At 42.3% G+C, this 13488-nt stretch overlaps 1 protein-coding gene across 1 annotated transcript; it reads right to left on the minus strand.

Moving 5' to 3' along the window:
- Positions 1 to 4749: 4749 nt before the first annotated feature.
- On the minus strand, positions 4750 to 13358 carry LOC119023592. Its single transcript, XM_037105654.1, has 8 exons — positions 13032 to 13358; positions 12727 to 12781; positions 12620 to 12651; positions 11287 to 11592; positions 7907 to 7961; positions 7621 to 7652; positions 6848 to 7342; positions 4750 to 4808 (listed from the first exon to the last, which is right to left on the minus strand). The coding sequence occupies exons 1-8, from the start codon at positions 13048 to 13050 to the stop codon at positions 4750 to 4752; spliced, it is 1053 nt and encodes a 350-aa protein (XP_036961549.1). The 5' UTR covers positions 13051 to 13358.
- Between the last annotated feature and the right edge of the window lie 130 nt (positions 13359 to 13488).

Below are 13488 nucleotides of genomic sequence, written 5' to 3' on the forward strand. Positions count from 1 at the left end.
GTTTCAAAAGGACAGAGATGCTTTCAGTATGTTTTGGTGAGCCTCCAGGTTTGATGTTGTAATACTGAGACAGTCAAGAGAAGCTGTGTGTGTACTGAGATTAACTTGAAGCCAGCCTGATAATGAGTAGTGGGTTGGATTAACAACGGTATGCATGTGTGTTGCTGCCCTGATGATGATAAAACTAAGTCTGAAAAAGGTTACAATAAAATATGCTTGGCAATGTGTGTAACTTTGATGAGCACCCAGCAGTTAGCTTGCTAATACCATACAAAGACTGTGATAAAGCTCTAACGTTAGGGCAGCGAGGCTGAGGCTGATACGGATCATGATCTCTCTCTAACGTGTTAAGGTTTTTGCTTCTTCTTAGTTAGCAGTGCTGCCTCAGGCCTGTGTAAGCTGACCAATCGGAGCAGGCTGGGTATTTGGGAGAGGGGACAGGAGTGTGTCAGACAGAGGGGGAACACACAACCACACAGCAAAATTAACATTTTGGAGTCACGTTTCTTGACTTAATCAGCGATAATCATTTACGTATTCTTTCGACCTGGATTGGAGGGTGCCACTCAGCCTTGCTTTTAGTTTTGCCCGGTGTCCACTTGAGGTATTGCGACCAAAAATTCCCCAAATTGCCCAAAAAAGCGTTACCAGGACACCTTGAAGTGTCCGCAAGGTCACTTATGACTGTTTCTACTTGAAACTTTTTCATCCTCAGTGGTTTTATAGTTGTTTGGGCCTGAAGTCATTCTGAAAATTTCTTTTGAAAACACATCTTGAAGCGAGTATGCGATAAACACCTTCTCAAGCTCTATGTGATTAAACCATGCATTCGGTCACGTGATCACATTAATATTAACACAGTCAGTAGTGTGGCGTGACATATTTACATCAGAAGGCCAGCGTTAAAGTTACAGTCCTTCTCTCACACAATCCTGCCAGTCGTGGCGGAAAGCGGGTTCCATATGCTCCCGCGCACAGGCCGCTGTCAAACAGGCCGATCTCTTTTCATCTTCGTCTCCTTAAACATCATCAGAGCGAGCGTCCTCTCTGTGGGCGATGGGACACCTGTGATAGATCACAACTATTTACATATCACAGCTCCCTTGAAACTGTTCCGTGCTCGCTGAAAATAAATAACTCCGGGCTACAAGAGTGAGTGATGGAAAATGGATATCAGGTCTTGATATAAACACGTGTATATGAGGGCGGGGGGAAAGGGGAGGACCGCTCACAATGCTTCGTCTTGTATGGGAAGGCCCCCCAGAGGCTGACTGCGTCTGGAAAAAAAGGGGAAAGAACACCGGACCCTGTCTGTTTGAACTGCACGCTCAGATGAGGACTTCGCATAAATATTTCCACGGAGAGAAACGGGAGAATGTTATCACATGTGGAGCTTATATATACACACACACACGGCACAAACACACATGCTCGAAAATTCGTGGGTTTGTGATGTGGCACGCATTGACAAAGACACACAAATAAAGATCCATTGTATAGAGCCAGTGATTATGAAAGTCCGGTGTACGGAGTTGGTGATTTTATATATCCTTTGAACAATTTTGGCAGAACAACAGCTCGCAGAGGAAAGTTGTACAAAGTGTTGCAAAACGCGCCTCTTTAAGATATTCAAAAAGACCCGGACGCAAAAAAGACGCTTTGCGCTTTATTGGAAGTTAAAAAAGTTAAAAGCTTTGAGACGAAAATCACACAAAGTTCCCTGCTGTGTACACAGTTCTGGTAGATAAACAGCAGATGGCACTACACATTTACATTTGTCAATCCTACATTCACAGGTCTTGCATGAAACATTACAATGAATGTGTCTAACTTGACGACACACAAACTGGTCAGTGCATCACCCCGTGGGCACAAATAGATGCAGACCGTGCGGCAGCTAGTGTTCCGCAGGTTTTAAAGGAGACTGTGAACCATCAGCTGACATTAAATGGTTCCTCACGGGACTCTGCTTTGGATGATTCTCTTTATTTCTGTCAACAGCCAGCACATACTGCTATGTTGAGCGCATTCTCACGCCAAAATGACTGGATGGGTCGTTCATAGGCTTTCCGCCGTCATCGATGTTCCTGGTTTTACAGGGTGGGAGTGTAAAAAGAGCTAGTAAGTAACTAAACAGCTCCCATGTGCCTGTATTATATATGCATGTATCTATTCATGTTTGGTTTCTTTGTGTGTTTATTGTTTTGTTTTTATGCAGTTGTGGCACATAAAGTATTTTCATGTCTGTCCGTTTCATTGGAACTGAATCCATAGAACAAAAGATAACACAAACCCGATACCAGCATTTTATATCTCCCTACATACTGTCTATATATGATGAAAATGGATGAATAGAAAACTACACATCTGATGAAATCACATAAACCCTTTAACCTCCATGATGTGAAGTGCAAATGCAGCAGTTTAAGAAAGGCTGCAGCAGGAGCTGTAGCTGCACACAGAGCCATGAACATCGCTGACAGCCCGCTGTGGGCACACGACATGAGAAAAGTTCCTACAGCTGCTCCCACTGTCACCCCCAACCGTCCTGACAATCTTCGCCAGTCGCCTTCAGGCTGATACTGGTCTGTTGCTGCCCCTGCTGCAGCAAGAAATACCCCCGCTGCCCCTACCACCCCTATCAGAGCTCTGATAGTGGGACCTGGACCCAGCACAGGTAGACCCAATTTGATTGGACCTAAAACTGCTGAACCAGTAGCTGCAGCAGTAGCACAGATTGTACCTGCTCCACCCGTTTGCCAAGCCACAAATAATGACATTCCTACAGTAAATGTCAACATCTGAGAAGCTAAAACGCCAACAAAGATGGCCTCCACTACGACACCGCTTGCTGCTGTGGATGTTGGAGGCTGTAAAGCAACAATCTGCTGCTCTGCAAAGTCATACATGTCAGATATGGTCAACATCATAATTACAGCTACAGTTGTTTTGAGGTCACATGATTCATTATGACTCCGTGCAACTATTATCATGGGAAATAAAAACAAGTACAATAATTAACCTAGTTCGAAACAACCAAAAAAATCATGTTTGTTAAGAGTACATACTATATGTTTGCAGACATAAAAAAAAACACGTAAAAAATCCCTGAAGTAGGTAGAATACACCCCAGCGATTATTGTAAACAGATTTATCACCTCTGCTTGAATTAAAAACCAACGGGAGACATCAATCAAAGTCATGGACAGAAAGCTTTCTAAAGCGAGGCCCAGAAGGCATCCAGTTGCAGTGACACCCATGAGACACACTGGCCCAGCCACAGCCAGGGCCTTCCCCCTCACTGCCTCACCTCTTCTTTGAACCACCAGTGAATAGGTTGCTAGTCCAACATAGGTACCTGCAGCTAATGACAAGACTGAAGAGAAAACTCCAAACATCACACAAAATGTGGATATTTGAAGGTCGTAGTTTGGATAATTTATGTTAATATGATGATCAATGTAACCAATTTTTTTCTCAAACTGGTCCATGAGTGGTTTGTTGTCAGCCAGAGGCTCCAGGGACTGAAGCAGGACGACTGCTGTCGCTCCCAGCAGAAGACCTCCTGCAGCTCCCGGCACCAGTCCGATGCAGAGGATGGAAATGACTGACGCCAACCCTGAAGACAAAGGGATTCTCATTAGAAGCGTGGAGGACAGAGAGCTCACAGTGAGTTACATCCATCCTGCACTGTGCCATCAGAGCTGTGGACTCAGGTCAGCTTAAAACCTGACTACATCACTAAATCAAAGACGTTTTGAGCCCAAAACTTATTTCAGAAATGAGCTTATCATGACAAAGATACAGATATCATCAAACCAACAGGAGTCGCGTCAGTCAACAGTCCCGAACAAGACCGATACAATCCTCGGTTTTAGGGAGTCGCTGACAACTCTTGGGGGATTTACTTCATGTTGCTGTTGAATTGATTTGCACTATGTGTCCAAGCAATACAAGAACAGAGAAAAATGTAAAGGGCGTGCACGGTCTCCTACGGTAAACAATTCTCATTAAATCCTTCATTGTTTCTTGTGAGGATGGCTTCGCCTGCGTACGCTTCAGTCACCTAAAAAAAACTTTTCATACATTCTGTGAAGAACATTTCGCCAAATCATTGAAGTAACATTGCTTCATGTTGGTAAAAGCACTGGGACATAAATGCGATTTCTCTGATGATCGCTGTGGTTAACACACAACAGACGTCAGTGTTGAAAATAATTGGTTTATGAAATGATTGTAACTGTGTCACAGAAATTACAAAGACAACCATATAACTGTATTAACTATACATGAGTACACTAGGCCCAGTGTTACTCTGTAGAACATGTAAATGGCTGAACTGTTGATGTATACTGTCTTGGTTAGGGCTCAAAACACTGTTTAGGATGGGACTTGTTGGTCGCAGTGTTAAACCTGAATTGAGAATTAATGGCCGCATGACCTTGTCCCACCTCTGAGTTCCATTATTTTATGTAAGAATACAACTTACCAGAGGTAAAACAGGCAGGTAGTGTAATATTTCTGTAATAAACAAACAAATCAAAATGTCAAAGTTGAAACAATGGTGAGTGCCAAGAAACAGGGCTGCTATAAGCTGCAAATCACTCTGCTTCATTTATTAATATTAATCCTGTAGATATTGATCCATTCATTTGCGAAAGACAAAATATATTTCACTTGCATTTCACTATGTCACATGAAAAAAAACATTCAAAACTTATTTTTCCGGGGTATTAAACTGTCCTTAGTTCACCTGCTGCGTCTGCTGTTGTCCTCTCTGACAGGAGGCATCTCAATGTTCAGCTCATCTGACAAACAAAGAAAGACATTTCTACAGATGCAGGCGAGAAATTTACGTGTATCAACCCCCCTAAACCTGAAACCAGAGTATCAATCTGCTCTAACTCTAACCCTAACCCTGTTCCAAAATGAATACCATGTGAAAACACAAAAAAACTTACTGATTAAGCCTTAAACTTAAATAAACTTTAGAAGATATATATTTTTTTTACAGAGGGAGGACTATGGATTTTGTATTTCACTATCATTGGAAAAAAACACTTTTTTTAAAAAATTATTATTTCTAGTTTACAGCTCAGAGCTCTGAACTCTTCCTGTAACTGTTCAAATGTTACATATGAAGCCTGGAGAAATTAAAGTGACACAGGACACAGAAATATCTTTGGCTTCTTTATTCAGAACGAGGACATTTTGTGTTGTACTGAAATTAAAAAAAAAAGGGGAAAAAAAGAAAAAGGAAATCTTTCAACTTAAAAGATGCACAGAGTTGCTGACATGTACACAGTTGTGGTAGATTTACAGTACAGGACACTGCCCTCTATGCAGTGCTAGATGTACAGTCCACTGTATGAGCACCTGATGTCAGGTATTAAGTGCACAAATAAATGAAGTTGCTCTTTCTCATAAAAAATAACACACACACACACACACACACACACACACACACACACACACACACACACACACACACACACACATTTACAATGATCCATCCAACAACTTCTCACAATGTGTTTGTGCGGATCACTTATAAAAGTCGTTTGATATATAAACACACATTTTAAAAAACAGACAAAAAAAAATAAAATCCCAAGACATCAACTTTTAATTAAAGGTACACCATGTAACTTTTTCGTACAGGCCTATACACCCTCCACGGGGGGGCTCACGTCTTAAGTTATGTTGACAGAATTGATATTATATTGATAATTCAGAAATACATAAAAGGACACATTAAAAATACAATGATGGGAAAAGGGAGACAAAAACAAACTGCTGTTGACGATGTCTGAATGAAAATAACATCATCTGGGAGAAATCTGCAAAGAGCCGTCACACTTCCCTGCATCCTCGTTCAGAGTAAACAACTCCTGTTTACTTGCGTGTGTGTGTGTGTATGATCATGTCATATGGGTTTTCAGGCATGTTGGTATTGACAGCGATCAGTTTTGAAAGGGACCTAAAATGCTGCCTTGAAATAATTGTAAATAAAAAAATTTAAATCCCTCTATATGTTTAAAAAGTGGACGTATTTTGTCCCTTGTAAATTTGTCCATGACCAGAAGGCTACACAAGGCTGTGTGGGTGGCAATAAACAAGACTGCATACATGCACATCCACAAAAACACATACAACTCCCTGTACTGTGTCGATGATTGAAGAAAGGCTGCAGCAGGAGCTGTAGCTGCACACAGAGCCACGAACATCCCCGACAGCCCGCTGTGGGCGCACGACACTCCAAAAGCTCCTACAGCTGCTCCCACTGTCACCCCCAACCTTCCTGACAATCTACGCCTGTCTCCTTCAGGCTGATACTGGTCTGTTGCTGCCCCTGCTGCAGCAAGAGATACCCCCGCTGCCCCTGCCACCCCTATCAGAGCTCCTATAATGGGACCTGGACCCAGCACAGGTAGAACCAACCTTATAGCACCTAAAGCTGCTAAACCCGAAGCCGAAGCAGCAGCACAGATTTTACCTTCTCCACCCCTTTGCCAAGCCACAAATAATGACATTCCTACAGTAACCGTCCACATCAGAGAAGCTAAAACGCCGACAAAGATGGCCTCCACTACAACACCGCTTGTGTCTGTGGATGGAGGTGATGGAAGGGAAACGATCTGCTGTCCTGCGATGTTATATAAATCATATATGGTCAACATCATTGGCACAGTTAAACTGTATAGTTTGATGGAACGTGATTTTGCTTCTTGAATTGCGGGGATAAAAACAACTACAAGAATAAACCGAATTTTAGAGCAAAAACTTAATAGAAATGTAGTCAGTGCAGCGGCTGGTGTGAAAAGCAAAAGTGAGATTGGATAAAGACATGGCAACGCTGAAATAAACAACCACAGCAAAATACTAACAATTAACGTCATGGACAGAAAACTCTCAAAGAAGAAGCCCAGAAGGCCTCCAGTTACAGTGACAACTAAGAGACACACTGGCCCCGCCACAGCCAGGGCCCTCCCCCTCGCTGCCTCACCTTTCCTGTTAATCTCCAATGAATACGCTGAGAGTCCAACACAGGCACCTAGAGGTAGCGACAAGGCTGAGCAACAAACACCAAACATCTCGGCAAATATGGATATGTGGATGTCGTGCACCTGATCCTTACTTTCCCATGGTAAAATGTGTTTTGCTCTCTGTTCCAAATGGTAATCATCCGTCAGGTATTTTTCTAGCTGGTTGATTAGGGTGCTGTTGTCAGCCAGACGCTCCAGAGACTGAAGCAGGACGACTGCCGTCGTTCCCAGCAGAAGACCTCCTGCAGCTCCCGACACCAGTCCGATGCAGAAGCGGGACACGACTGACATCAACCCTGGAGACAAAGGGATTCTCGTTAGCAGCGTGGAGGACAGAGAGCTCACTGTGTTTCTGACAAAAATCACAGTGTTAAGGACTCGGTCTTGACTTGGGACCTGAATTGGATTTTAGGCAAAAACTTGAGACCTGGGACATTCAAATCAACGAACTGACAGAGGGTATCGCCCCCTGCTGGCCGGCGGTAAGATTTAAGGCACTTTGGCTTCATCTTTCAGACTCAGAAGCGCAATCTCAATCCAATTACTTATACTTTATAAAAGGAACACGACTTACCAGATGTAACAAAGGCAGGTAGTGTGTTTGGTCTGTAATAAACAATTTAGAAAAATGTCATTTAACAGAAGATGTGACCTCTTCAAATGCAAAGATGTTTACACTTCTGTCTTTGGACAGATTTTGCAGTAGAATGTAAAACGCTACTTTAAAGAAATAAACGGATTGCATATTTGATATATGAGAAAAAGACAGGTACTGGAGAACTGGCTGTTTAATTGTTTACAGACTTTGAATGAGAATCATTCGGTAACTGAGATATTAAAACTGTCTGTCTGCAGTTCACCTGTTGACTCTCCTGTTGTCCTCCTCGACAGGAGGCATCTGAAGGTTCAGCTGACCTGATGAAAAAGAAAAAAAAAAAAAAAAACGGGAAAAAGAAAGAGAGAAAATTACATTTATCAACCTCTTTTACCATTATCCAGAGTGTAACTCTGTGCAAAACCCTGTTCCGATATGAACTAAACAATGTTTAACTCCCAGTTGATTTCAGTTGGGAACATGAAACTACACTGTGCTATCTCTAACTCAGGCTGCTGAAGCCTCAAAGTAATGAGCTCAGATGAACAGTGGACACCCTCTCCATCACACAGTGGACAGACAGCGGAGCACCTTCTCTCTCAGGCTGCTCCAGCTCCGTTGTCGAAAGGACAGATACAGGAAATCTTTCCTGCCACATGCCATCAGACTTTATAACAATATCTAAATAATCTGGTCTTTCCATACAGTCCCTACGCACTTTATCTGTTTTTTTTTTCTGTTTTTCTTTCCTGCTACATGCCATCAAACTGTACAATAATAGTTATATAATCTGGTCATCTAATACAGTACATGCACACTTTATCTGTTTTTCTTATGCCCACCGGTCCACTGATGATTATTTATCTGTTTCACTGCACCTTATATTTTATTTTATTTTTTGCACTATAATAACTACCTCTTTTTGTACATTATCTATACTGTGTATATTTGTACATTGCATTTTATACTGTAATTAATATGTTATTTCTTCTTTTTATTTCAGTGTGTTGCTTATATCTTTTATGTATGTAAATGCTGCTGCTACGCCAAAATTTGGGATTAATAAAGTCTATCTATCTATCTATCTATCTATCTATCTATCTATCTATCTATCTATCTATCTATCTATCTATCTATCTATCTATCTATCTATCTATCTCTGGACGATATTTTTGCACAGTGTGAAAACTGTGGTGGTCTTGTCCCCGCTAACTTACATTAGAAGAGCATTAGAACGGGTTTCTGAGTGGACAACATGAAACTGGAGGAATGTTCACAGCAATATAACCCTGCACCTTAACACTTGACTGTTTTGAGCCCGACTCGACAGCATGTGAAGCTGTATTTTTAAGGCAGACGGACAAATCTCAGCAGGGTGTTCAGAGTTTGAGAAAGCTCACCAGTGTCAGATCGGTCCATTGTTTGCTAAGACGCGCACAGATGGCAGCGAAAGATAGACTTCAGCACCTTTTCTTCTCGGATCGTCCCAGCTTTAAATCCACCGCCCTTTAAATTCTGTGCTATTATTCAAATGTGGTCAAATACGGTGAAAATACCTTCCTCGATCCTGTTTTACGTCTCTCAGATACAGTATGAATCAAGATGAACACTGCTCAGTGGTTTTTGATAAGCCCCGTGGTAAACTGGCTTGTCAGCATTCTATAACAAGAACATTCCCCAGCTGAGGTTCTTTCATTATTGCTTGTGCAATGTTTTTTTATTAGAGTTTTCTTTATTCATTACCTAACATCTGACATGTTTTCCCTGAACAGATTCCCCCAGCTTTTGAAACGGTTTCTGAAGCCTCTGACTGAATGTTTTTATTTGCCAGCTTTTGTTTAACATAAAATACATTGTCCTGTTTTCTGTTTGTTCTTTCTTTTCTATGATGCAGCATCCAAGGACTCAAACTTAGCTTGGTTTTGCAACCCTGGTGTCGTAAAATGATCGATAAACTTTGTGCGTGTACCTTGAGTAGGAGCAAAAACCAAAAATAGTTTGTCGATGGTCAAAAAGCAGCGAATTATGGGCTATAATTCTATCTGTATTGTAGAATGTGGGTGTCTTTTGTTAACTACTCAAAATCATCTGGGGATTTTTGGATATATGTGCATATACGTGGATATGCAATAAAAGTCACATGTTTTAGCCGAAAGTGTTGGGCACCAAAAATGTTCAAAAACACAAACTAAAAATTCAGCCGTGTCACGGAATAAACAATGAAGTCATTTGAGTTGTGCATTACGTTACACTCTACTGCAGTTTAGCTCAGCGCTCTGAACTGTTTAAACGTGTTATGTATGTAGAGTCGAAGGAAATTAAAGTGTCACAGGACGCAGAATTATCTTTTGGGTTCTTTATTCAGAACAATCACACTCTGTGTTCAGTTGAAAAAAATAAGTTTGAAATCAAAAGTTGCACAAAATTGAGGCGATGAAACCCTGACAGATCAAGTGGCACACCATCAGACTGTTCAGCGCATCACTCTGTGAGCACTGACATCATACGTCACGCATCAGAAGACGGTCAAGTGACATAATAAAAGTTGTCTTTACAGGGCTCCACTTTTGGCAACTCTGGCACAGAAACCAAAAAAAATCACACCTTGGAACAAACGATGGCTGAAACATTACGAAGACACAACACGGAGGGCCATAAATATTGCAAAGAACAAACCGGTGTAGAAAAACAGTATGAGAGCTACGGGTATAAGGTATAAACACACCTTCAACCCCCATGAGTTGAGACCTAAACAGAGCAGTTTAAGAAAGTCTCCAGCTGGGACTACGGCTGCACACAGAGCCACGAACATCCCCGACAGCCCTCTGTGGGTGTACGATGACAGGAGAGCTCCTGCAGCTGCTCCCACTGTCACCCCAAACCTTCCTGCCAATCCGTGCTGGTCTTCTTCAGGCCGATGCTGGTCTGTTGCTGCCCCTGCAGCAGCAAGAGATACCCCCGCTGCCCCTGCCACCCCCATCAGAGCTCCTATAGTGGGACCTGGACCCAGCACAGGTAGCGCTAACTTGATAGCACCTAAAGCTGCTGAACCAGTAGCTGCAGCAGTAGCACAGATTCGACGTGCTCCGCCCTTCTGCCATTGCACAAACAGCGACATGCCTACAGTAACCGTCCACATCAGAGACGCTAAAACGCCAACAAAAATGGCCTCTACTACAACACTGCTTGTTGTTGTGGACGTTGGGGACTGTAAGACAGCAATCCTCTGGCCGGCAATGCTGTAAACATCGGATATGATCAACATCAACGGCACAGGTGCAGTGGTGAGTTTGAGGGGATTTGATTCCTTGAGTTCTTTCACAGCTAGGATCAAATAGGCCACGACAGCCACAAGAACTAACCTGACCCTTAACAAAAGACTTATTAGTAATGTCAGTGATGCAGCAAAGGATGTAACAACCATGCCACCTAGCAATGCCTGCATGTTAGAGCTTAAGCACAAAATCACTATTAAGAACGCGTAGGCGACCATTGCTGAAATGAAGAGCCACACAAAAATATTGGCATTTGAAGTCATGGATAGATAATGCTGTAAAGCATGACCCAGGTGGTATCCAGTCGCAGTGACACCCATCAGACACACTAGGCCTGCCGAACTGAGGGCTTTCCCCATCTCTGCTTCACCTTTTCTTTGAATCACCAGCGAATAGGCTCCGGATCCCATACAGACACCCACGGCTGATGACAGGGTTGATGAAAGAATTCCAGACATCACTGAAAATATGGATATTTGAATGTCAGGCACTTGAATCAACATTTCCAAGTAATAATCATCCATAATGTGCTTTTCTAATGTGTCCATGAGCAGCTTGTTGTCGGCCAGAAGCTCCAGGGACTGAAGCAGAACGACTGCCGTCGCTCCCAGCAGAAGACCTCCTGCAGCTCCCGACACCAGTCCGATGCAGAAGATGGACAAAAACGGGGCCGGCCCTGATTGGATAAAAATGGGTTCTCATTAGAAGTACCATTAAATGGCTGGACTTCAACTGTATAGATTAACATCAGTGCTGTTGTTCATGGTGTATGTGCAGTCTGATCAGTGGAAATTGGACCTGCCTCCTTTGATCACAATATGCTTGCCTTAGCAGATTCATCTTCATGGTGAATGTAAGATCTCTCCCCAACAAGATGGAGGAGCTAATGGCACCGACACAACATCAGAGGGACTACACACTCCGACATGATTTATTTATCTTTATTTTATTTTTTTGCAGCTGTCGAAGCCTAAGCCACACACTGGGGTAGTAGCTATCTGCTTATGTCTTCTAATCTTCCAATCTTTTTTCCAGTTTATGCCACATACTTTGATGAAGCGAGGACAGAAAGAAACTTGATATCTGGATTGTTTACACAATATTATGATGTGGCATTAACAACACTGTATCAATATTTCATTTAAATGTACTTAAATATCACAATTACAATCAACCTAGGTTGAACTTAAATTGAACACCAAATTAAAGGGTAAATCCACTAATTTAACACATAAAAGGGGAAGCCATGCTGTGTAGAGCTGAAGTGACGCCTGAACAAGTGAGTCCTGCTGTCAGCGATGGCGGTACCAGCCGGCCAGTTGTCATCACCATGTTATGTGCTGCAAACTTGTACGCTGAGGTAAACATGTATGTTGCACTGTGCAAAAGTTGCACAGTGTTGCTTTAATGTGTAAAATTGGTGGAGTTACCCTTTAAAAAGAATCACTTGGCTTGGTTCGATGTAGTAAATACAATTCAACAAGTAGCTGTGCAACAGGAATGGCAAAGGCACAACTCAGTACTATAAAGCTTGTATGAGGGAGCCGTAATGAATGCACATTTTTAAAAGCATCTATTTCTTTATGATTACATGGGGCTTTTTATTTGGCGAGGATCGCACATCAACTCATGACTTGGAAAACAATGGCTTCGTCCCACCTCTAAGTATCAATATTTTGTTCACGAACACACAGAAAACTTACCAGAGGTAATATAGGAAAGAAGTCTGTTACATCTGTAATAAACAATAAAAGAATAATGTTAAGAATGAGGGACGCCAATCTGTAATTATAAACTGTCTTCACTTTACCTGTTGACTCTGCTGTCGTCCTTTGCGAGAGGCAGCATCTGAAGGTTCAGCTGATCTGATAAAGACAATGAAAGAGTGAGACACCGATACAGATGATCTGTCTTCAGAGAAACGTCAGAATATATTCCTTTCACAGAGCGAGGATTGTGGATTTTGTCGCCCCATCACGCGCTGGAAACACATCAGAGGGAGTGTTTACAGCACGCAACAACTGCACCTGAATGTTGCTGTCCGACAGATTTGACCAACAGTGAACCAGTCAGTTCACTCAGCAGTATCTTAAATAAGACATAAAGGAGGCTTACCTGTGTCAGGTCGGTCCATTGTATGTAAAGCTCCTTCCCTTATTCCAGTTGTCAAAACGCTGTGATATAATTCAAACTGTGGTCAAATACAATGAAAATCCCTCCCTTTAGACAGATTTTGACCCTTCGGATACGGTGCGAAACAAGCTCTCCTCGTCTGCAAGATGATTTAGGATAAGCTCTATGCAGAACCGGAATTTCAGCTTCTGGAACAGGAATGTTTACCAGCTTCAATCCACAAAGACAAATGCCAAGCCAAAGTCCTTCAACACTTTGAATGAAGTGATGCTACATGAGGAAGACAAATCAACTAACTGCTTATTTAAACTATTTGAAAGGCGTGCCCTGGTCCTGATTAGTTTCAGAACCTGGGACATTTAGAGAGTGTCCCCCCCGGCTGACATGACACTCGACACAATATTTTGTTTGTGTGAACCCGCAGCTGAAGTAAGAAAAC

This window comes from Acanthopagrus latus, chromosome 7 (genome assembly GCF_904848185.1).
Source record: "Acanthopagrus latus isolate v.2019 chromosome 7, fAcaLat1.1, whole genome shotgun sequence".
Classification (NCBI taxonomy): domain Eukaryota; kingdom Metazoa; phylum Chordata; class Actinopteri; order Spariformes; family Sparidae; genus Acanthopagrus; species Acanthopagrus latus.